We start from the raw sequence: 25074 nt of genomic DNA, 5'->3' as shown, positions 1-25074 counted from the left end.
GGTGATCTGCTTCCAAAAGGTCACAGCTTTGAAAACCCCATGGAACAGTTTTACTCTGCACACTTGGGGTCACCATGAATTAGAATCGACTGGGTGGTAAGTAACATAACACACCCATTCTCCCTCAGAAAAGAGGTGTCATTTTATATTGGAGTCTTTACAAAGTCTCTCAGAGCTGAGTCAGCCATCTTGATTACTTTCCTTTGAACAACCATGTTATGTTTGATGAAGAGGCGAGGAGCCCCAAACACCCCCATCCAGGGCGCTGGAAGCCTTGAGCTGTTTACCGGAGGAGGCTGGTAAAAACAAACCAGCAAAGAAGAAAAAGAATTGAAAATATGAAACAAAGGGAAACTTTTATCTACTATGACCATTTCGTACACAGCAGACGCTTTAACTCCCAAAATGTTGTAGGCCCCTGTTACAGGTTAGAAGATAATTCTTAAAACTGAAGCGTGTTCTACATGCTCTTTTCTTGCTCCATCCCCAACAGACCAGAGGCAACAACAGCCAGAATTAGCATTTGTCTGGACAGACTTGTAGGAACCCAGGCTCCCTAGAGTGGTATCCAAGTCTCACTTACACACTCAGTCTCATTTTATCAACAAGAGGTTTAACATGCTCTCCCATACAGGCATATTATACGTATATACGGCTGTACTAATATGTACCTTATGTGACTGCACCAAAATAGAAATGTCAAAAGGATGGATTAAGATAAATACTTTGAATTTCTAAAACAAAACAAACGAGGCAAAGAAATTTAACCCATATTTAGTCATTATTCTTGGGGATTTAATCATTATTCCAGTGGGTTGACACTATAATTAGCCCTTTAAGATCTCTTTAAAAAGCACTGCAGTTAGTAATTTTGGGGTGGATAGCATTGAAGCACACCTAAGCAATGAAGTCAGTGAGTAACCTTTGTGGCTTGGAATATAAAACCTACAGTGAGCATGACACCATAGATTAACACATGCTGTAACTCAGGCAATTTAGAAGCCAGCTGTGTGATGCAGGTGATGCTAGAAATGGCCCTGGTCACAAAGACACGTGTCAAAGATGCATATGATGGGCTTTGAATACAGTTGTTTCATGAAACACAAGAATGGAAAAAAGCATAATTTCCTAAAGAATACATTAAATCATGTACTACATGAATTGAAATAGGCAAAGGCAAGTGAATTACCAGCTAAATGTTCTAATGGCATTCGACTCCGCCATCTATGTGGTTCAAACCAAACTAGTTGCCATTCTGTCAATTCTGACTCATGGCACCCATGAATTTGTCAGGTTGGTAGCTTTTATACTAACCCAACCCAGTTACCGACGAGTCTGTTCCAGCAACGGCATAGGACAGAGTAGAGCTGCCCTATAGGGCTCCCAGGACCGCCACATCTTTCTCCCATGGAGCGGCTAGTGGAACAGCTCCTGGGTTCCAACCGCAGATTTTTTGGTTAGCAACCTAGTGCTCTAACCACTGCACATAAGGGCTACTTCTTATATATTGACCAGACCAAACCCCTTGCCATGGAGTCAGTTCAGACTCAGCGACCCCATAAGGATCCCACAGGAGGCTGTAAATCTCTGCAAAAGCAAACATCTGTCTCCCATTGACCCGAAGGTGGTTCTGAACTGCGTAAGGTCAGCAGTGAATCGCTTTAACCACTGCGCGACGAGGGTTTCTCCTTATATATTAAAGTGGGCTTTACAAAATTATTCTCATTGGGAAAATGGGAAATCAAGTGCCTGATATTACCCTTCCTTACGAGCGGCACTATTTTTATCCCGTTTTACAGGTGGGGAACCTGAGTCTGAGGAATTTTAGTGGGGAGACTAACTTTAGGGCTAAAGTGCGGCTGAGGCATTTAAGTGGCTTGCCCAAGGTAGTCAGAGGTGGTTTGACTCCACCGCAGCCTTAGTGACGATTTCAAAATAGGGCCATGAACAACCACCTCCGGGTGGGCGATCGTCAGGAGTGTATTAAATGCTTGTAAAACACCTGTATGCAGTAGGCGTTCCATTAATGCTACGCTCTTGCGGAAGTCCTCCTTCTCCACCTCGCCGAGCCACCTCAGCCAGCTCAGTTGTCCTGCTGCTGCCTCAGTGTCCCCCTGGGCCCGCGGAGGCGGGGACCCAGGTTCCGCGCTCAGGCGCTCAGCCTCTGGCCCGGCCGGGGGCGGGGCGGCCGGCGCGGGGGGCGGCTCCGCGGAGTCACGTGGCGCGGCCGCGGCCGAAGCAGAAGTAGCGAGCTCAGGAGGCCGAGGGCGTGCGCGGCAGGGAGTGCCCGGAGCCCGGACGGCGGGCGGCTGCACGCGGGACCCCGGTTCCCCGGCGGGTGCGTTCCAGCGGCACCGCCAGGTGAGTGGCTCGGCCGGGCGGGAAGCACGCGGGGCGCCTGGCTGGGGACCTGCGCCCAGGAGGGGACCCACGCCCGGACGGGACCTGCGCCCGGGCGCAGCTGGCGGAGGCAGGGGTGGGGCGCAACGTCGGGGCCCGGCCCGCTGTGCCCGGCGCGGGGGTCCGGGCCGCAGCCGCCGGCCACTTCCTCACCCGGGGCGGGCTCCACCTCGTCGTCTGTGCCCTGCGGCGGTCCCAGCTTTGAATGGGAACCCGGAGGAAGCGGCACGGCTCGCGGTTGGGGGTCCTGCTGGCGTTGGCGTTCAAGGCTCCCCTGGTTGAAGGGTCCTTCGCGGGGTAGGGCCGTCTTCCCTGGCCGCCTCTGTGCCCATGGCTCGCTGAGTCTCGAGGGGGCCAGTCGGTCCCTGACACTTTCCCGTCTGGCACAGGTGGTTGCGGGATGGGAGAGAAATGTGGGGCGATCTTCGAAAAGCTGTCCCTGCCCCTGAGACGCTTGATGAGTTTTCAGGGATTTATGACCCACCCCGCCCCCGATAATTGTGGGTATAATTATGTGTGTACATATGTGCATTTTCCTGTTTATGCTTTGGAGTCCCACAGAGGTCGTTGCCCCCCTAGAGGAAGCATTAGAGGAAAAGATGTGGCCTCTTTGGACAGAGGGGTTGGCGCCTGGATTCCTGAGGAGGGTGGAGGGTCCCCAATCTTGAACTAGGGCGAGGGAGTATGGTAGAGTGAGCAGATGGCATGGCGCGAAGGAAAGAGGTGGCCTTGTCAATCAGACTTTAATTTGAGTTGCAGCTCGGTCTGTGTGACCCTGGCCAATGTGATGAACCTCTCTGAGCCTCAGTTTCTCCCCCCAAATACTGGGGCCATTCAAGCCTAAGTTCCAGGGCCATGGGGAGTGTTGGGGCTTTGCTGTGGAAAGGATGCTCAGGCCAGGGCTCGGCCCTCTCCTGTGGTTAAGGGCGCTTGGGGCGTGGGTCCTGCCCTCAGCTACAGTTCTGCTGGAGTCCCGCTTGAATTTGGCAGCCATGCTGGCCGTAAAAGCTGACCCGTATTACAAAAGCTTGTATGTGCCACGTGTGTCCCAGTTCCAGACAGTGATCACTGAGGGCCTCCTTGATGCTAGAATTACCTGATGCTGCTGCTGTCTTTCCCCACCCCACCACTCACCATGGAGTATGTGAAACTTCCCCCCAAGAGGCAAAGCACAAAGCAGAGACCCCAAAGAATAGTCCTTTTGCACTCAACAGGGTGGAGTCGGTAGATAATTGCTGGTTTGAAAACATTTCTTAATCTAGAAAACAGTGAAGACACACACACGAAGTGCATCCAGGATGTCACCACCTAAATTAATATAAAGTCAAGTCGTCTTTCTACCCTTCCCCGCCCTCCAGAAGTAGCCACTTCCCTGGATTTATAAGCTGGAGGCCTTTAAGAAATGGAAGTATAGTCTATTAATGGTTTGTAGCTCTTTTCATTTAATACCTCTTGAGTGTCTTTCCACATCAGACTGCTCACACATCTTCCCCATGGTTTCCAGTAGCCACCCAGCATTTTGCAGTAACGTAGTTAAGGGACTCTGCTCCATTGATGAGCAGTTGTTTCCTGTTTTTTTCTTTCTCTTTTTCTTTACAAATGATGCTTCCCTGAACATCTTTGTGTCTCTTTTTGTACATGTGTGAGTTGTAAAAATATAAACCATGTTTTACATTTGAATAGATGCTCACAGATTGCCCTAAACAAACAAAAAAATTGGACCAAGTTACCTTTCTGCCTACAATGGCTGACATCGCCTGGTTCCTCTGATGAAAATATTTCGCCCTGATGCTACGGGGTGAGAGTAAGATGCGGAAATAACGTTCCTCGCACTGCAGGCGTGCATATTACCTCTCAGTGATGTGACTGTGACAAATTCCAACAGAGAAGTGTCTCATGGGATTTTGGGTGACGTCCTACACTGTCCTGACACGTACAGAGAGCTCCAAAGAGAAGAAAATGCCCGTTTCCTTGTTCTGGGTTTTTGTAACTCAGAAGTTTACGTTGAAGAGAAGGGCATGTAATGGCAATACCTCCTGACAAACCCCAGCCATATTCGTATTTACATCATAAGTCATTTTACAGAGTTACCCATGGAGGATGAGAAACAGGAACAACAATGGATTTCAAGACCATTTCATTTTTTAAAAAGCAGAAGCAAAATGGAAATGGCCTGTGACGTTAAGTGTCCTCCCTGGGGTCAAGGCCACCCTTGCCTCAGTTGCTGAAGCACTGAACTCTGAGGGCCTGACCCAGGAGGAGATTGGGTCAGTATCATGTAGCCACAGGATCTGTTTCCAGTTTCTGGCATAATGCAATGGGAGAGCCTTGGTGCTTAAGGTTGAGCACTGGACTCTGGAGCTGGAAGTAATGGAATCCTGGGGACGGAAGGTCAAGTCCAAGGCTCTTGCAGAGCCAGAAGGAACTGAGGCCCTGGTGCCTGGTCTTGGCTGGCCAGTTTAATTGGGGTGTTGTGATGGGTTTCCTTTCTGTGGCCTGCTGGACTTTGACCTTGGGACCCAGCAGTGGGGAGCCTTAAGGGCATGCTGTGTGGCTGGGGGTAGCCAGCATAGTGAAGAGCGTGGGATTGGAATCAGGTTCAGATCCACCACTTTCTAGCTGTGTGACCTTAGACAAGTCACTTAACCTCTATCTTGAGAGAGGTACCCAAACCAAGCCCATTGTTGTCATGTCAGTTTTGACTCGTAGCAACCCTATGGGACAGGAGTAGAACTGCCCCATAGCATTTCCGAGGCTGAGCTCTTTATGCAAGCAGACTGCTAAGTTTTTCTTTTGCAGAGTGGCTGGCGGGTTTGATTCGCCGACCTTTATGGTCAGCAGCTGAGTGCATAACCACTGTGCCACCAGGGCTCTTATTGAGAGGGGTACCAAAACTGAAATTTGCTGCTGTTGAGTTGATTCCAACTCATAGTGACCATATAGGACAGAGTAGAACTGCCGCACAGGGTTTCCAAGGAGTAGCTGGTAGATTCAAACTGCTGACCTTTTGGTTAGCAGTCATAGCTCTTAACCACTGCACCACCAGGGCTCCCTTGAGAGGGGTAGGGATTGCTGAATTATTTATACCCGGCCAGACTCTGCCTTGGGATTCTGAATTCCAGAGGGCAGGTACTGAAGTAGCAGGGGCTCAGAATCAGACCCAGGGTTCTCCTCCTAGTGCTGCCACTTGTCCACAAGACCTTGATCAAGTAATTTTGCCTCTCAGGACTTCAGTCTTCACCTCCAGAATTTCTCATTGAGATAAATGAGCTGAGCCAGGTATGGCAGGTGCTTGGCACCTGGTAAGGGCCCAATTACCAGTTTTTTTTTTTTTTTTTCACAAGGGTGAGAATGGCCACAGGACATCCCTTTGTGCATAGAGGGTGACTAGGCAGGAAGTTGGAGCAGTGGTGGCTCAGTGGTGAAGTTCTCCCCTTCCGTATGGAAGACCCAGGTTTGATTCCCAGCCAGTGCACCTCATGCATAGCCACCACCCATCTGTCATTGGAAGCTTGTGTGTTGCTGTGATGCTGAACAGGTTTTAGTGGAGCGGCTAGCTTAAGAGAGATGAGAAAGAAAGGCCTGGTGATCTGCCAAAAAGCAGCTAATGTAAACCCTGTGGATCACAATAGTCCGATCCACGGCTGATCATGGGGATGGCCCAAGACCAGGCAGAATTTTTGTTCAGCGGTGCATGCGGTTGCCACAATAACAACAACAACAGGTGAGGGGTGATTTTAGGCTTTTCCTCACTGAGAATACCCTTAACTGTGAGCTGAGTTCTTGGCACACCCAGTTATTCCTGCCCCCTTGGCCTTTGCGGAGCTGTTTCCTCTGACTACAGCACCGTTCCCTCCTGCTTCATCAGTTTTCAAGATTGTGTTCAGATGCCTTCTCCCTGAAGAAGCTTTCCCTGAGCCCATTAAGTTCCCTGCCCAACCCCAGACTAAGTGTGGGGCCCCTTCTTCCTATTCCCTGGGTCGCAGGCATGTCTCTGCTGCTGTACGTACCTCTGCATAAGACTTGTCGAGTTGACGGGTCCGTTTCCAGTGGACAGAGCAGGTCTAACTTATGATTGTATCTCTGAGTTAAATCTAGGCTGGCACACCCATGAAGGTACTTTTGGTTATAGGTGTGAGGTGGAGGAGAGGTAGAGGCAAGGACTGGGCCTATTCCCCCCTCACTCCGATTTGCACCCTAGTCCCCAACTCAGTGCCTGGCATAGCATTAACACTCCATCACAGTGTTGACCAGCTAGCTGGTTAATATTAACCGAGGCACTGCTAAATGCTGGGGGCTGTATATATGTGGTAGCTTTTTAATCCTTCCAGCTGCCCCCTGAGGGTGGCCTTGTTGTCCTCATTTTACAGATGAGGGGACTGAGGCCCAGATTTTGAGCAGCTTGGCCAGAAGGCTGTGCGGAGGCAGGGTCAGGGTGGAAGCCCAGTCCACTGGGGCTCAACACCTGGTCCTCCTGAGCTCCCCTCTCTAGTGCTACTTTGTAGCCTTGGAGGACTGCAGAGTAAAACCTGTGCACAGGCCTAAAGGCATGGGTGGGAGCGGGGGAGGAGGAGATAAGAAATATACACAGAACAGTTGTTGGTAATAATCTCAACCGTATCAGTTGCCATCAAGTGGATTCTGACCCATGGTAACCCCATGTGGGTCAGAGTAGAATTGTGCTCCATAGATTTTTCAGTGGCTGATTTTTTTTTGAAGTAGGTCTCCAGGCCTTTCTTCTGACGTGCCCCTGGGTGGACTCGAACAGCCAACCTTTCCCATTTCTGCCAGCCAGGGACTCAGGTAGTGATAATAAAACCAGAAAACCAAACCTGTTGCCATTGAATGATTCACACTCATGGCAACCCCAGGCATAACATAAATCTAACCAAGAGCTGACTTTGTACCATTGTTTCAGGGGCCTGATATTTAGTCCTTATAAGAATCATAAGGAGTGGATACTGTTCCCTTTGCCTTTACAGGTGCAGAAATAGGCTCAGAGGGCTTCAGGGACTTGTCCTAGGTTGTGTAGCTAGCAGGCATGGCTTGGTGGTTCAGCTTCAGAGCCTGGGAGCCCTTCACTCTAAGTGTCTGAGGGGCTGACATTGGTATTTGGATGTTTTGGGGTGCAGAAAAGGGGAGTGGCTCAGAGTGGGCTGTACATGCCTGGGTTCAAGTCCCAGCTCTACGCTTATAAGCTGTGTGCCCTTGAGCAAGTCACTGAGCCTTTCTGTAAACTCAAGGGAATAGTAGTCTCTACTCTGTGGTGTTAGGAGCCCTGGTGGCGCAGTGGTTAAATGCTCAGCTGCTAACTGAAAGGTCGGTGGTTTGAACCCACCAACTGCTCCGTGGGAGAAAGATGTGGGCAGTCTGCTACTGTAAAGATTTATAGCCTTGGAAGCCCTATGGGGAAGTTGTACTCTGCCCTCCGGGGTTGCTATGAGTCGGAATTAACTTGATGGTAATGGGTTTGGGTTTAAAAAAAAAAAATTTTTTTTTTTTTTTTTTTTTTAACTCTGGTGTTTAGTGTGAAAATGCCTGTAAGGGAGTTACAACAGGTGTTCTGGTTTGTGCCAGATCTGGTTTTGAATCCTCGCTTTGCTACCTACCAGCTATATGACTCTAAGTAAGTGGCCTTACCCCTCTGAGCCTCAGTTTCTTCATCTGTAGAATAGATATAATAACAGTACCCACTTTGCCAAGTTGTTGAGCATTCATTCATTAAGAATAGATATTTGGGTGCCTACCATGTGCCAGTTTTCATTCTAAGGTTGAGGACCCAGCCGTGGACAAAATAGGGAATAAAGTCCCATCCTCTTCACATGGAGCTTATGTTCTCGTGGGGACGGTAGACACTAAGCGGATAAACTGAGCGATGCCAGATGGGCTGATGCTTTGTGTGGGGATGGTCAGAGAATGCCTGTTGTAAAGGTAACATTGGAACAGACATCCAAATGAAGTGAGGGAACTAATCGAGCTTCCCAGGCATGTGCAAAGGCCCTGTGGCAGCAGTGAGTTTGAGGTGCAGACGGGTCAGCGTCACTGGAGAAGACAAGGCAAAGAGCTGTGGGAGAGGTGGTCAGCGAATGGGGCAAACAGACTGGTAAGGAGTTTGGATTTGCCATGGAGTGAAATGGGGAGCAGGGGAGTGAACCGATTTAACTGATATTCTAAAAGGATCCTTCTGGCCACTGGTCTGCGAATTGACTGGTGGAGGTGGGGTGGAAGCAGGGAGATCTGTTAGCTGGCAACGGGAACAAATGAGGTGCCATCCTAGGAGGAATAGTGAAGGGGCAGACAGATCCGGTTCTAGATTTGCTGGTGGATTGGATGTGGGGGTGAGATAAGGATGACTGCTAGATTTGGGGGCTGGGCAGCTGTCTGACATACATCGACCGCTTACGAGACTTGGCAGCAATGGAGGGAGCACCTGGTGCTCAAAGCATGAGGTGCTTTGCTGGTGGCATCGCGTTCCAGTTTTCCTCACACTCCCATTTTACTTATTTATTTTATTGTGCTTTAAGTGAAGGTTTACCATTCCAGTTAGTTTCTCATACAAAAACTTATACACACATTGTTATGTGACCCTAGTTGCTCTCACTGTTATGTGACAGCACACTCCTCATTTCTGCCCCGAATTTCCTGTGTCCGTTCAACCAGCTCCTGTCCCTTTCTGCCTTCTCATCTCGACTCTGGACGGAAGCTACCCATTTAGTCTCGTAAAAAAAAAAAAAAATTTTTTTTTTTTATCTACTTGAGCTAAGAAGCACACTCTTCACAAGTATCATTTTATGTCTTAGAGTCCAGTCTGCTCTTTGTCTGAAGAGTTGGCTTCGGATACGATTTTAGTTTTGGGCTGACAGAGAGTATGGGGCCTGTGCCTTCTGGGGTCCCTCCAGTCACCATTAAGTCTGGACTTTTTACTAGAATTTGAGTTCTGCACCCCGCTTTGTTCCTGCTCCTTTAGGAACTCTCTGTTATGTTCCCTGTCAGGGTGGTCATTGGTGGTAGCCAGGCACTATCTAGTTCTTCTGGTCTCAGGCTGATGGAGTCTTTGTTTATGTGTCCCTTTCTGTCTCTTGGGCTCATATTTTCCTTGTCTCTTTGGTGTTCTTCATTCTCCTTTGCTCCACGTGGGTTGGGACTAATTGATGCATTTTACATGGCCGCTTGCAACCTTTTTAAGACCCCAGATGCCACAAACCAAAGTGGGATGCAGAACATTTTCTTAATAAACTTTGTTCTGCAAGTTGACCTAGATGTCCCCTGAAACCGTGGTCCCCAGACCCCACCCCTGCTACTCTGTCCCTTGGAAATGTTTGGTTGTGTTCAGGAAACTTCTTAGCTTTTGGTTTAGTTCACTTGTGCTGACTTCCCCCGTATTGTGTGTTGTCCTTGCCTTCACCTAAGATAATTAATTCTGCTATCTAGTTGGTGAATACCATTCTCCCTCCCTCCCTTCCTTCTTCCCTCATAACCATCAAAGAATCTTTTCTTCTGTGTTGAAACCTTTTCTTGAGTTCTTATAATAGTTGTCTCATACAATATTTGTCCTTTTGTGGCTAATTTCACTCAGCATAATGCCTTCCGGATTCCTCCAAGTTATGAGATGTTTTGCGGATTCATCATTGTTCTTTATCGTTTTGTAGTATTCCGTTGTGTGAATATAACATAATTTGTTTATCTATTCATCTGTTGATGGGTACCTAGGTTGTTTCTATCTTTTTGCTGTTGTGAATACTGCTGGAATGAACATGGGTGTGCATATATTTGTGTGAGGGCTCTTATTTCTGTAGGATATATTCCAAGGAGTGGGATTGCTGGAATGTCTGGTACTTCTATTTCTAGCCTTTTAAGGAAGTGCCAAATCCATTTCCAAAGTGGTTGTACCATTTTACATTCCCACCAGCAGTGTATAAGTGTTCCAGTCTCTCTACAGCCTCTCCAACATTTACTATTTTGTGTTTTTTGGATTAATGCCAGCCTTGTTCGAGTCAGATGGAATCTCATTGTAGTTTTGATTTGCATTTCTCTAATGGCTGGTGATCGTGAGCATTTCCTTACGTATCTACTAGTTACCTGAATGTCTTCTTTGGTGGCAGTCTCATTTTAGAAAGGATAAAACAGACCAGGCCCTGCCATTTTTGCCGCTTTTGCCCCATTTCCATGCAATGAGTAGCCTCTGCCATTTTTTCTGCTGTTTGCAACTTCACTCAGGAAGTAAAGGGGTGGTCAGAAATCTCTAGGCAGGAGAGAAAAGGAGGCTTGTGTGTTGGGTTGGGTGTTGGAGGGTGGGAGCTGGTCAGATCTGCTTTGGCTATTCAAATGTTCTATAGAATTAAAGTGGGCGTGGGGAGAGGGTGGCTACTGCCACGTTAGACTGCTTTGGTTATTCAAAGCCAGGTAACAGCTGAGTCATTGAGGGCCAGAGGGGCCCTTCTCAGCCCCTTGATATACATTTAAACCTCTGCACCTGTCCTCTCAAGTGGCTGGTGATTCCTGCCAATAGAACCTTCTACTGAAGTTCATTCTAATGGGCACCAGGCAGAATTTTGGATCCTGAAATCCATGCTGTTAACGAAATCTTCCTCAGTTAATCAAAATCAATTATCTTTCATTCCGCTCTTCCAGGCTCCTTGTTCCCCCACTTCTGACATCTCTGGAGTGCCCAACAATGACGACCAGGGTCAGCGTGGACACCCTTCCGGAGTATGAGAAGAGTCAGATCAAGAGGGCCCTGGAGCTGGGGACGGTGATGACCGTGTTCAGCTTCCGCAAGTCCACGCCTGAGCGCCGGACCGTCCAGGTGATCATGGAGACGCGGCAGGTGGCCTGGAGCAAGACGGCTGACAAGATCGAGGGCTTTTGTGAGTACTCGGGCGGGGTGGGCAGTGTGACCTGCGCTGCACAGCCCTGGGCCCCTCACCTTCCTGCCTGCAGCTGTTAATGCAGTTGTTGCTGGTGCAATATGTTCTTCTCAAAATGATAGTGCTGCCACAGGGAGCTCTTGAGTCTCTGATGGAGTTTCAAGTGGACAGCCATTCAGGCAGCAAAGCCCTGGTAAAGCAGCTTAGCAGGAGCCCCATGGGAGAACCTGAAGGTGAGGCTCAGGGGGCTCACTTGGGCTGGGAGAGGGTGCTCCCCACGTTAGAGTGTCACAGGCTGCCTGGCTTCCTTTGCTCAGTTATCTGTCCTCTTAAGGCAAGTTGGCCCTAGATTCCCTCACCGGCTTACAGAGACTCATGGCTGGGACTCCAGATGTCTGCTTCATTTTATGCAAACTGCAGCTGTGACTGCCTTTGCTTTTCTCTCTGCGTGGAGAGAGCAACTCACTGTTTTTAACTTTCAAACCAGGTTCTGGTCCTGGTGGTGGTGTCTTCCCTCCCCTGCCCTCTTTAGATTGGGCAATGGGTTTAGTTCCTAAAGTTCCGAAGACCCTTTTTGACCTACAGAGTCGGAGACTTAAGCAATGATCAATTGTAGAGACATGCGGAAGTTTCTATTTTGTTTTTTATTAACTTGTTTTTAATGGAAAATGACAGTATACACTTGGAGGGAAAAAAAATGATTACAAATGTCTCTTTTCCCCGGCCCTGCCCTGTGCTCAAGCTCGCTATCAGTTTCTTTCATCTTCCAGAAATATTCTGTGCTTGTGCGATGTGTGTGGTGTGTTTTTTACACAAGTGGGAACCTCCTACATACACTTCTGCACCTTGATTTTTTTGTTTTGTTTTGTTTCACTTCATAATTATCTAGGAGCGTTCCTTATCAGCACATATCAATCTGCCTCATTCTTTCAGGGCCACTTTGCGTCCCCTCAAATGGCTGTGTATAATAGTTCAGCCCCTAGAGATGGACATTCTGGGTTATTTTGTCCTTTGCTGTTAAGATAAGTGCCATAGGTACTATCCTTGCATTATCTTTTTATGCACACATATAAATACGGATGTACCCAAAGCACGGCCTCCTAGAAGGATTATCCCTGAGTTAAGGAATACAGTGCACTTTACGTTTAAAGGACTATTTGGCAACATCCCATGAAAGAGGTCTCCCACCTCCAGGCTTTAGCCCACACAGTCCGAGAGTGCTGGGTCCCCACCCTTATCTGTACTACCATGATTGAAGGTTCTGAGTCTAGCCATTCACAGGTAGACTGCAGTAGCTTGGCAGAGTGCTTCATTTGATTTCTCTTATCATGAGTGAGATGAAATAGCTTTTCAAAGGTTTCTCATGGCCCTGGAATGAGGCAGGCCTCAGATGGCCCAGAGCCAGAAGCTTTGCTTTTGAAAATGCCCCTGTGTGGAGACATCCAGATCCCCTCCCCACTCTGTTTTGTTTGCATTGGCCACACTCGGCCTCCCAGGTGGCCCAGAAACCTGTTGCGGCTAGAGCAGGGGCAGAGGTGGGGCTGGGGGCTTGCAGGTGTTAGAGCAGGCACTGATGGTAAATACAGGTGTGCCTGTTGAGACTGGACGATGAGTCTTGGCTTGTGGGTCTCATGCCTGGCTGACCATGAGAAGCACCTGGGGGCATTTAAAACTATAGGTTACTGGGTCCCCTCCTGGCTTAGTAGCACCAGGTGGGCTGCAACTCAGTATTTTCCTAAGCTTCCCAGGTGATCTTGGTAACTTGTCAGGTTTGGTAAACACTACTCTGAGGGAACTCTTTGGCTCCCTCCCTCCTTCCATGCAGTCAGCATTTGAGTAACTGCTCTGCCAGGCACTGTTCCAGGTACTACAGATGCAGCAGTAATTAGATTCAAATCCTTATGGAGCCTGTATTGTTTTATCAGTGCCCTACTTGTAGAGCTTTGCTGTGTGACCTTAGACAAGTTACCATAGTGTTGTGAGCCTCAGTTTCCTTATCTGTAGAATCTGAAGAATAGAAAATAGTATCAGTGTCCACCCCACAGCATTATGGTTGGGAATGAGTAAATACACGAAAAAGGCTCAGCACGGTGCACAGCATATGCTAAACACTTGACAAACAGGACCAGCTGTTATTATTTTTGCTGGCATGGTTGTTGCCAGTCAGTGGAGTCCAGTGTGTCCAGGGCTTTGAAGTCTTGTTTAAGTGTTTGGGTTTTATCTGGGGGCAGTAGGGATCCTTCGAAGGGTCTTCAGAAGAGGGATGGCATGATTGGATTTGTATTTCAGCACTCTCATGGTCCTGTGTGATATCGTTGTGTTGATGGGATTTGTAAAGTGACCCAAAAAAAAGCCATTTTTGGGGTAAAGAACTTAGAAAGGGTGCCCCCTGCCCACTTTGAGAGAGCTGGCTTCACGCCATGGATGTGGACTTGTCGGTGCCATGTTTCCTACCTCCGATGCGGGGCAATGCCCCTGGAACACCCAGTCCAAGTGATCCTGCAGGGGTTCTGGTTAGCAGGAACCTGATGGTCACTGTGGGATCTACAGGGGGTAGGCAAAGGGGAGGGGCCTATGGCATGAGTTTCTGGTCATTTGGCAAGTGGTGTGACTTCTGGAATCACAACCCCCGTGCAGACATGGGGAGACTGGAAATACATGGATCTCATGGTCTAATAGTGATTTTGCCCTCCAGGGGACATCTGGTAATGTCTGGAGACAGTTTTGGTTACCCCAGCTGGGGAGTGCTACTGGCATCTAGTTGGTTGAGGCTAGGGATGCTGCTGAACATGCTACCATGTTTAGGACTACCCACATCACAAAAAAGAATTATCCAGTACAAAATGTCGCAGAGTTGAAGTGGAGAAACTTTGGTCTGAAGTCATGTGTTTGTTTTGCTCAATGCCGTAAAATGTCATCGGGTGAGCTAGGTGTTTTCTTTGGACCTGTCATGACTGAGCAATTTGATTTGTTCATCTCATACCTGCCAACATATTAGATGCTAGACTCTGCTGAAAGACAGGAGAAAGGATGGAGTTTCTGTTTTCAAGAGGTGGGGACAGATGCAGAAACCAGCCATGGCAGGATTATGCAATTAGTGCCATAATGGGGGTTTGTGCTGGGCATGGTGCCAAGGAGGGCTGCTGTCCCTTTTGGTATGGGGAGAGGTAGAGGCAACTGGGAGCAGGCCTCATGGTGGAGTAGCTGCTTGTGCGGACCATTAAAGGAGGGATTTGCCTGGTGACCAGCAGGGATGGCTGTCCCAAAGTGAGAGCAGTGGGTGCCATTTGATTCGAGAGAGTAGATTTGTGGATCAGAGATTCAGGCAGGGCTACGCTGGGTGGTTCTTTTGCTCTTTGTGGCATCAACTGAGGTCATTCGTGGTACTCAGCTGGTACATTGCCTGGTCTGGAACGTTCAAGAGTGTTCACTCACACGTCGGTGCCTTGGTGGCGATGGCTGGAAAGCTGGGCCTAGCTGGGACTGCTGACCATAGCCTCTACTGCATGGCAGTCTCAGGGTAGTTAGACTTTTTACATGGTGACTGGCTTCCCCCAGGGAGAGTGTTACAAGAATCAAGGCAGAAACTGTAAGACTTCTTATGACTTAGCTGTAGAAATCTCAAAAAGTCACTTGTGCCAGTTCAGATCACCGAGACCAGCTGAGGTTCAAGGAGAGGGGAATTAGACTGGTGGTGCTGATGGTTAACATGGTCAGCTTCTAAGGTTGGAGGTTTGAGAAAACCTATTGAAAATCCTATGGAGCACAGTAGTACTCTGACATACATAGGGTCTCTATGAGTCGGAGTCGACGTAGTGGTGACTGGTTTGATTTCTTGGATAAGGAATGAGAGAGTAAAGAAATTGCTGGCAGTTGTCTCAGAGTCAAGTACCCACAAGAACATGTGGACTCTGGTTCCAGACTTCTGGGTCCAAACCCCAGCTCCACCACCTACAAGATGCATGACTAGAAGCAGGATATTTAACCTCTCTGTGCCTTAGTATCCTTATCTGTCAAGTAAGGTGATGGTAGTTCCTATCTTGTTGGGTGAGAATTAAATGGGTTTTATTTTCTGTACTTTTTAATATGTGGAAAAGTTTTCATAACAGAACTTATTAAGATAAAAAGAAAGAAAAAACCCACTGGGCGTGGTCCCAAGACTTTAGCTTTTGATGGAGAAGACTGTGCCTCTTGGGCCAGCAGTGTACCTCTTGGCCTTTGGTGTCCCTTTCACCATGTGAGGATGTTGGCCAAGATGGCGCAGGGGTCCCTTCCAGCTCTGACCCTGGTGCACATAGACATTGAGTTGGAAATCTTGGCATATACAGTGGGAGCTCATGGAAGTACTGGGAAAGCCGCACGTGTGGTTGTTCTTTCCTCCCAGTGGGCACCAGTTGAGCACTCTTTAGGCAGAAGGGCCTGTGCTGGGGCTTTTCAGAGTCAAACTTGAGGGCCCTTCCCTTGTCTCATCCATTTGGGGGGCCTGAAATGTGTCTTGAGGGCTGATCTGATGCCACCTGTTTCTTGGATCTGGAAAGGGTTGGCCATGTGAGGGCTTGGAGTATGCCCATTTCAACTGAATAGACCCTTATCCTGAAGTTTTTCCTTTCGCTCATATGTATTTTCCTCATCTGCTCAGTTTTGGCAGGTTGTGGCTGCCCATGGATGAGGGAATTCTCAAACACTGAGGCTGTACTGTTCCCTTGGTATTAGGTTCTTGGTGTTTGCGTGATGATGTTGGTAGGAGCAGCCTCTAGTGAATGCTTACCATGTACTTGTCCCTGTGCTAAGCATGTCACATGCAATAGGTCGCTAAATTCTTACAATGACCCTGTGAGGTAGGAGCTGTTCCTACTTTACTGATGAAGAAACAGTCTCAGGAAAACTAGTGATGTGCCCAAAGACGCACAACCCAGGAAATGAACAGAACTATAATTCGGAATCATCCTGTCTGCCTTCAAAGCCTTCAATCTTCTCCCGGCTCTGTGTTGCTTTCTTCCCCTAAATGATTCCGGGGGTGTCTTAGTTCTATGTGTCAGAGAGAAGCACTCTACTTAGAACCCAAGCATGACAGCTTTGTTCAGACTGTCTTTGTCACGGCAGGAGGGGAGTGTACTAATTCCTTATGTGTGCAGAGGACACGCCCTGCTGGGGGCTGGAGATACCTAGGGATGCCTGGGGAGATGGATATATCAGGAGGAGCCCATGAACACAGCATAAAGCAGGCTTAACAGAGCAGGGGAGGATAGAATGGGGTTTGACGGTATCTCGGCTAGCTCTGAAATCTACCTTTGGGCTTCTCATCCATTAAAAAATGAGTACGGTAAAGTTGTCATGTTACCAAGTGTTTTTTGAAACCATTGGGAGGATAGAATGGGGTTTGACGGTATCTCGGCTAGCTCTGAAATCTACCTTTGGGCTTCTCATCCATTAAAAAATGAGTACAGTAAAGTTGTCATGTTACCAAGTGTTTTTTGAAACCATTAATAAGTATATACTAAATTTCCACTGGCATCTCCCATCTAAGAAGAAATCCATTGTGTGAAAGTGGTCCTCAAACTCTTTTGATCATGCATCCCGTCAATAGTAAAATTCAGCCAATGTCCCCAGTATCTGTGTGCTTATTTTCTTATTATAGATGTTTATGGTATACAGAAACACAAATGTTGGATCCTGGCAGCCTGGGTTCAAATCCCAGTCCAGCCATGCTCTAGGGGTGTGACTTTGGGCCACTCATTTAACCTTTTTTTGCCTACATATCCTCATCTGTAAAATGAGGCTAATAAAAGGACCTGTCTCATCTGGCTCTTGTAAGGGGGAAATGATATATGTAAAATGCTTTCAACAGTGCTGGCCACAGCAAGGTGCTCAAGTATTCATGGCTTTTGTTGTTGTCATCATCCCCACCACCGTCAAAGTTAAAGGGAAATGGCATTTTAGAAAGGCTGGGATAACTATAAGAACTTCGGTTTATTTAATGATTTTCCTTCTTCCAACCCAGTGGATTATCCTGTTCACTGTCTGGGGGATGTATTCTTCATGTTGGTGCTTGTTGGTGTAATCAGTAGAATTGACATTTTTATTCTTTTTTTTTTTTAAATTGTGATTTAGATAAAATTTTACATAGCAAATTAGTTTCTCATTAAACAGTTAATACACAAATAGTTGATGACATTGGTTGCCAACCCTGCGATGTGTAAACACTCTCCCTTTCTCTATCTCAGGTTCCCTGTTGCCATTTGTACAGCTTTTTTGTCCCTTCCTGCCTTCATGTCTTTGCTTTTGGGCTGGTGTGCCCAAAGTCTTGTATACATGATTGAACTATGAAGCATGTCTCTCATATGTGTTATTGTTGGCCCTATAGACCCGTCTAATCTTTGGCTGAAGAGTAAAGACATTTTTATTATTGACCTTGATACAGGCTTGCTTTTTTGCTGGATGGTTGAGGAATTGGTTTGTCTGATTGTTCAAGGGTTGTCTTTTCTCCTGTATGACAACCACCCATGTTCTTAGAATACATTCCTTTGTGGATTTAGCAAATACTCAAAAAGGACATTAGCATTTATCGAGTATTATGCATGTCACTGGGGAGGAAGTGGTGAACAGGACAGTGAACATCCCTAGTGGAGCTTACAGTCTAGTAGGAAAGGTAATAAAAGGCAAAGTATGCAATCATATTGGATAGTGATGGATACTAGGAAGGAAAGAACCAGGGTGCTTTGATAAAGAGTAACCAGCCAAGAGCACTATTTTAGCTAGGGGAGCCCTCAAGGCAGCCTCCTTGAGGAGGTGACATTTGAGTTGAACTTTAGGGTAAGAAGGAGGGAGCCATGGGAAGATCTAGGAGGAGAGCATCCCAGGGAGAGGGCTCAGCATGTATGATGGCCCAGAGCTTGGAAGGAGCTTGGCCTGTTCAAGGGGCAGAATAAAGGCAATGTGGCTGGTGTGTAATGAGTGAGCAGGAGGCCAGAAGGAGTGAAGGTAGGAAGGGACAAGGTCACCAGAGGCCTTGTAATCTGTGGTGAGGACTTTGGGTTTTATTCAGTGAGCAACGGGGAGCAGAGGAGTGACATGAGTCAGTTTATGTTTTTATGTTCCATTAAAAGTGCTCACTTTTATGGAGGAACCTGGAAGGCATTATGCTGAGCGAAATTAGTCAGAGGCAAAAGGACAAATATTGTATAAGACCACTATTATAAGATCTTGAGAAATAGTATAAACTGAGAAGAATACATACTTTTGTGGTTACGAGGCGGGGAGGGAGGGAGGGTGGGAGAGGGTTTTTTACTGATTAATTAGTAGATAAGAACTGCTTTAGGTGAAGGGAAGGACAACACTCAATACATGGAAGGTCAGCGCAACTGGACTGGACCAAAAGCAAAGAAGTTTCTGGGATAAAATGAATGCTTCAAAGGTCAGCGGAGCAAGGGCGGGGGTTTGGGGACCATGGTTTAAGGGGACTTCTAAGTCAATTGGCAAAATAATTCTATTATGAAAACATTCTGCATCCCACTTTGAAATGTGGCGTCTGGGGTCTTAAATGCTAACAAGCGGCCATCTAAGATGCATCATTTGGTCTCAACCCACCTGGAGCAAAGGAGAATGAAGAACACCAAGGTCACACGACAACTAAGAGCCCAAGAGGCAGAAAGGGCCACATGAACCAGAGACGTACATCATCCTGAGACCAGAAGAACTAGTTGGTTCCCGGCCACAATCGATGACTGCCCTGACAGGGAGCACAACAGAGAACCCCTGAGGGAGCAGGAGATCAGTGGGATGCAGACCCAAATTCTCATAAAAAGACCATACTTAATGGTCTGACTGAGACTAGAGGAATCCCAGCGGGCATGGTCCCCAAACCTTCTGTTGGCACAGGACAGGAACCATCCCCGAAGACAACTCAACAGACATGAAAGGGACTGGACAGTGGGTAGGTGAGAGATGCTGATGAAGAGTGAGCTAATTATATCAAGTGGTCACTTGAGACTGTATTGGCATCTCCTGTCTGGAGGGGGGATGGGAGGATAGAGAGAGTTGGAAGCTGGCAAAATTGTCATGAAAGGAGAGACTGGAAGGGCTGACTCATTAGGGGGAGAGCAAGTGGGAGTACGGAGTAAGATGTATATAAACTTACATGTGACAGTCTGACTTGATTTGTAAACGTTCACTTGAAGCTCAATAAAAGTTAATTAAAAAAAAAATTGCTCACTTTTGGGTGGGAGATGGGCTGGAGGTCCAGGGGATTTCTAATGTCCTCAGGAATAAGGTTATACGAGCCACTTAGGCTAGCTGCAATAACAAGTTACTTCTTTTTCTTCTTCGCATTCCAATGAAACTTTATTTATGCACAGTGAAATCTGAATTCCATGTACTTTTCTTGAGTATCATTATTCTTTTGAAGGAGCCCTGGTGGTGGAAACAGTTAAGTGCTTGGCTGCTAACTGAAAGGTTGGTGGTTTGATCCCACCAGTGGCTCCACAGGGAAAAGACCTGGCTATTTGCTCCCGTAAAGATTACAGCCTTTCTGGGACTGAGATACTGGGCTTGAGGGCTAGGGACCATAGTGTTGGGGGACATCTAGGTCAATTGGCATATCACAATCCATATAGACAGTGTTCTACATCCTACCTTGATGTGCAGTGACTGGGGTCTTAAAAGCTTGTGAGTAGCCATCTAAGATACAACAATTGGTCTCTTCCTGTCCAGTGCAATGAAGAATGAAGAAAACCAAAGACTCGGAAATAATTAGTCCAGAGGACTAATGGACCACATGAACCTCCACTAGCCTGAGACCAGAAGAACTAGATGGTGCCCAGCTACTAATACCAACCACTCTGACTGGGACTGTAATAGTAGGTCATAGACAGAATGGGAGAGAAATGTAGAACAAAATTTGAACTTATAGGTAAGACCAGACTTAGTGGTCTGATGGAGACTAGTGGAACCCCTGAGACTATGGCCCTTAGATACCTTTCAGACTTGGAACAGACATCACTCCTGGAGATCACATTATGGCCATATGATAGACAGACATATAAAATGAACAATAACACCAGTGAGGAATGTATACCTCAGAACAATCAACTGTAGAAGACCTAAGGGCAGCATTTGCCCAAAAGCAAAGTTCAGAAGGAAGGTAGGGGCAGGAAAGCCTAGCAAATGGACATGAGGAACCCAGGGAGAAAGTGGGGAGAGTGCTGATAACATTCAGGGGTTTGCAAGCAATGTCATGAAACAAAAAACAAACTGTGTATAAATTGTTGATTGGGAAACTAATTAGCACTGTAAACGTTCACCTAAACAACAAAAAAGTGTTAAAAAAAAAATTTACAGTCTTGGAAACCCTGTGGGGTGGTTCTACTAGGTCCCATAGGGTCACTATGAGTCGGAATCGACTTGATGGCACACAGTGGCAGGAACAACTCTTTACAGTGTTTGTTTTCTTAAAAGCGGGCACCTTTCTTAATGTACTTGACAATAACAAGTTATTTCTTGATACAGTGAAAGTTGATTTCACGCTCAGGTCATGGTCCAATGGGGTTAGGGCATGGGGCTCTGTGTTGTCTGGAGGGATCCCTAAGGACCCTCCCCTCTGTACCAGGCAGTGTGTAGAGGAAGAAGAGCACGTGGAGATGGCCCAGGAGAATTTTCTGGGCCTGGTCGTGATGTGCTTCTTTCTGCCTGGTTTCTGTTGGCCAGCGTTCTTCAGCGGCACAGACAGTTTGTACTTGACTATTAACCTAAAGGTTGGTGATTCGAACCCACCCAGGGATGCTATCAGGGAAAGTCCTGGTGATTGGCTTCTGTAAAGATTACAGCCAAAAAAGCCCTATGGAGCAGTTCTACTCTGTAACACACGGGGTTGCCATGAGTCGGAATCAACTTGATGGCAACAGGTTCCTTTGGCCAACAATGGAACCTGCCTGGCTACAGAGGATGCTGGGAAATGTGGTCTATGTCTGTTCCAGGAAGAGTAAGAAATGAGGTTTGTGGGTCAGGCTCGCCCACAGCTCCAATTATGGAGGTATAAAGGCTGCTGGAGGAGCCCATTGATGGCTCATGAGTAGAAGGGTTGTAATGGCTTGGTGGGTTTGGTAGAAACCCAGGAGGAGGACCGGCCTTGCCGCTGGGCCCCATGAGAAGGGGAAGCGGCACTCAGTCAGCCCCGGAGACTCTCCCACCCTGTCTGTGACAAGAGCCACCATCAGTCTCCACAGACAGGTCTCATCTGCCTTAGGGTTTCCCTCATAGCTGGAGCCACACTCTCCCCACCAATCCTCTCTCCCCATACCTTGGCTTCCTGCTGTGGTCCCACAGCCACTGTGTGGCCTCCCAGGGATGAGCTCCCGGAGGAAGGACTCTGACTGGCTGTAAGTGCCTTTTTGAGCTCGTGGATTGGCTGCTTCGAGTCCGGTGGCTTCTCTGGTCTGGTTGGTCAGGCTGGCTGTGGGGGGTGGGGTGGTTAGCTGTGGTCTCCTGTTAGAGAACCTCATCTGGTTCCTCAGGGCTGTGGTCAGGGAGCTTCCCCCTTACAAGGGGCCTGAGGGACAGCGTGTATGAGCACAGCAGCTGATGCAGCCTTTGCCCACTGAAGCTCTGCACAGGCTGGAGTCCATCATACAGGAATCTGAAGAGCCCTTGCCTTATTTCTCCATCATCTTATTTCCTAGCTGTACTGGCCTCGGCCTGGGCCGTGCAGGCATGACAGAGAGTGCAGCATTGTGGTTAAATGGGTGGATCTGGGCCAGCCTGCCTGGATTTGAATCCCGACTCTATCCCTTACTACCTGTGTGACCTTGGGCAAAAGACTTAACCTCTCTGTGCCTCATTTTCCTCATCTGTAAAATGGGTAAATGATAAAAGTCAGTTACCGTTGAGTTGACTCTGACTCACGGCAACCTCATGTGTATCAGGGTAGAACTGTGCTCCACAGGGTTTTCAGTGACAGATTTTTTGGGAAGTAGATCACCAGGCCTTTCTTCTGAGGTACTTCTGGGTAGACTCGAGCCTCTAACCTCTCAGTGAGCAGCTGAGTGCATTAACACGGGCACCACCCAGGGACTCCTGGGTAAATGATAGTACTTACCTTATAGTGTGTTGGGTGGTTCAGATGAGTTATTGTAGGTGAATCACTTAGAAGGTGCCCAGTAATGTGGGTAAGTGTTTGTACTTATTGGGGCACATGCCTCTCTCCCATCTCTGGGATATATATCCCTTTGGAGAGACCCCATGCATCTCCAGGTAACTGGGGTGGTTCCAGTTCTCTGGGCCTCTGTGGCTGTGGTATGTGGCTGTGGGTCTTCTCTCTGGCTTATGGGGAACTAGGACACCCAGGCCAGAACTCCTCCTGACCATCAGTGGCGATAGGAGAAGAGGGAGGCAGATGGAGTGTGGCTATGTCCTCTGAGATGCCAGGAGGTCGGCACAAGGAGCATCTAGCCGGTGAAACAGTGCCTGGCCCTGGAAGTACAGGTGGACCTCACTCTGTGTAATTAAAACCAGTTGCCATCAAGTCAGCTTCAACTCATGGCAACAACGTGTGTCAGAGTAGAGCTGTGCTCCACAGGTTTTCATTGGTTGACTTTTCGGAAGCAGGTCACCAGGCCTTTCTTTTGGGGTCCCCCTAGTTGTGTTCTAACCACCAACCATTTAGTTAGTAGTAGCCCAGTGTGTTAAGGGTTTGTTACCCAGAATGATGGGTGTAAATCGAATCTGTTACCCATTGTGCTAACTAAGGGGAAAAAAATATTGCCATCGAGTCAATTCCGACTTAGAGAGACCCTAGAGGACGGAGTAGAACTGCCCCATAGTTTCCAAGGAGTGCCTGGTGGATTCGAACTGCCGACCTTTTGGTTAGCAGCTGTAGTACTTAACCACCATGCCACCAAGGTTTTCTACAACTAGGGGAAGTGCCTGTGAAAAGGCATCCCTTTTTGCATCCTTCTGGAAGGAGAATCACCTCCCTCCACCCCCCAGTTTTGCACAGGCCAGGCTAGCAAAGCAGCGGGTGCTCTGTGGTCTTGGAGAGAGTCTAGAGTGCGGTGTAGTTTAAGGTTGAAGCCAGAAATCCTGGTACTGACTTTCCTGTCTTCCCAGTGGTACCTGACCAAGGTGCCACATCCCTGGCTCTCCTCACAGTGGACTGAGCCCTGGGAGGCGAGACCCCCAACACCTAGCACCACACCTGGCCCAGAGCTGCGCTTCCCAGATACCTGGTCAGCAAATGACTCCGGGGAAGGACCTGGAATCCCATTTATCCTCTGTCCACCTCTTCCAGGACCCACTCAGCCTCTCTCCCCCTCGCTTCTGGGACTTGCTCAGCCTTTGTCCTCCTCACTTCTGGGAGGCTCTTCTCAGAGATGGCTGTCTCTGGGGTTAAGATAGGGCACCTCCGTGACAACTTCCCCTTCAGCCACATACCCTGCTTCCGGCCTTGGCCTTGCCGTTTATAGGCTGCGTGACCTTGAACAATTCCCTCTGCTACTTTGCCTCTCTGAGCATCAGTCTCCTTACCTGTAAAATGGGGCAATGGTGGAAGTACCCCCATAGGGTCGTTGTGAAGATTACATTTGTGAGTGCACGTAATGTGCTTGGTGCTGTACATCACACGTGGTGCCTAGTACTCCTACCACTGTGAGGACTGGTCAGGCAGCAAGTCTTGGCATTTGTGCGTGCTAGAGGGTGCACGTGTGCTTGGGGGTGCATGCCAGAGCCTGCATGCACATGGCGGGGGGGACCTGCAGCACAAGGGGATGAGTCCTGCTGGGGCTAAGGCCCCTTATATTTGAGCCTGTGTGTGGACAGTGGGGAAACCCTGGTGGCGTAGAGGTTAAGAGCTACTGCTGCTAACCAAAAGGTCAGCAGTTCGAATCCACCAGCTGCTCCTTGGAAACTCTGTTAGGCAGTTCTACTCTGTCTGTAGGGTTGCTATGAGTCAGAATTGACTCGATGGCAACAGGTTTGGTTTGTTTTTTTTTTTGGTGGACAGTGGACCAGCCCCTTGGCTTCTCCTTCTGTGAGGCTGGTGTGGGCTGGGCTCAGGGGGAGATTAAATGGAGAAGGAGTAACGTTATAGGGCAGTGGTGAAGCTACGGGAAGAGAATTGGTGATGATGCCAGCTTCTTGCAAAGGGACCTTTTTCTGTCTTAGTGCAGTTGGGGAGAAGTTGTAAGAAGCTGCTTTTGTCTTATGCAAGCTGTGCTGGTAGCCCTAAGTGGGAGTGAATTTTGGGGCACAGTGTTTGTGTGTGCAAAGAAGGATTCCGTCTGAGAAAGAAAACATGGAGACTTACTAGAATAACCAAAACCCATTGCTGTCGATGCGATTCCTACTCATAGTGGCTATTATAGATAGTATTGTGTCCCCCTAAAATGTGTGTCAATTTGGCTAGGCCATGATTCCCAGTATTGTGTGGTTGTCTACCATTTTATGGCCTGATGTCATTATCCCATGTGTTGTAAATCCTAACCTCTATGATGTTAATGAGGCAGGATGAAAGGCTGTTATGTTAATGAGGCAGGATTCTATCTACAAGATTAGGTTGTATTTTGAGTCAATCTCTTTTGAGATATAAAAGAGAATCAAGCAGAGAGGAGAGGGACCTCATACCACTAAGGAAGAAGAGCCAAGAGAAGAGTACGTCCTTTGGACCTGGGGTCCTTCTGCCGAGAAACTCCTAGACCCAAGGGAAGATTGATGACAAGGACCGTCCCCCAGAGCTGACAGAGAGAGAAAACCTTCCCCTGGAGCTGGTGCCCTGAATTTAGACTTCTGTTCTCCTAAACTGTGAGAGAATAAATTTATG

General features: G+C 48.0%; 1 protein-coding gene across 1 annotated transcript in view; it reads left to right on the top strand.

The window, feature by feature from the left end:
* The first annotated feature begins 2253 nt into the window (after positions 1-2253).
* PLCG2 (phospholipase C gamma 2) overlaps positions 2254-25074 on the top strand; it is a 211736-nt gene continuing 188915 nt past the window's right edge. The window contains exons 1-2 of the mRNA XM_003418088.4: positions 2254-2361; positions 11032-11267. Of these exons, the coding sequence (XP_003418136.2) occupies positions 11075-11267 (193 nt within the window). The 5' untranslated portion in view covers positions 2254-2361; positions 11032-11074. The remainder of the gene's footprint in view (positions 2362-11031; positions 11268-25074) is intronic.

Source organism: Loxodonta africana, chromosome 21 (genome assembly GCF_030014295.1).
Source record: "Loxodonta africana isolate mLoxAfr1 chromosome 21, mLoxAfr1.hap2, whole genome shotgun sequence".
NCBI classification, from domain to species: Eukaryota; Metazoa; Chordata; class Mammalia; order Proboscidea; family Elephantidae; genus Loxodonta; species Loxodonta africana.
The sequence above is the reverse complement of the archived record's forward strand: the minus strand, read 5'-3'. Positions and strand labels throughout refer to the sequence as shown.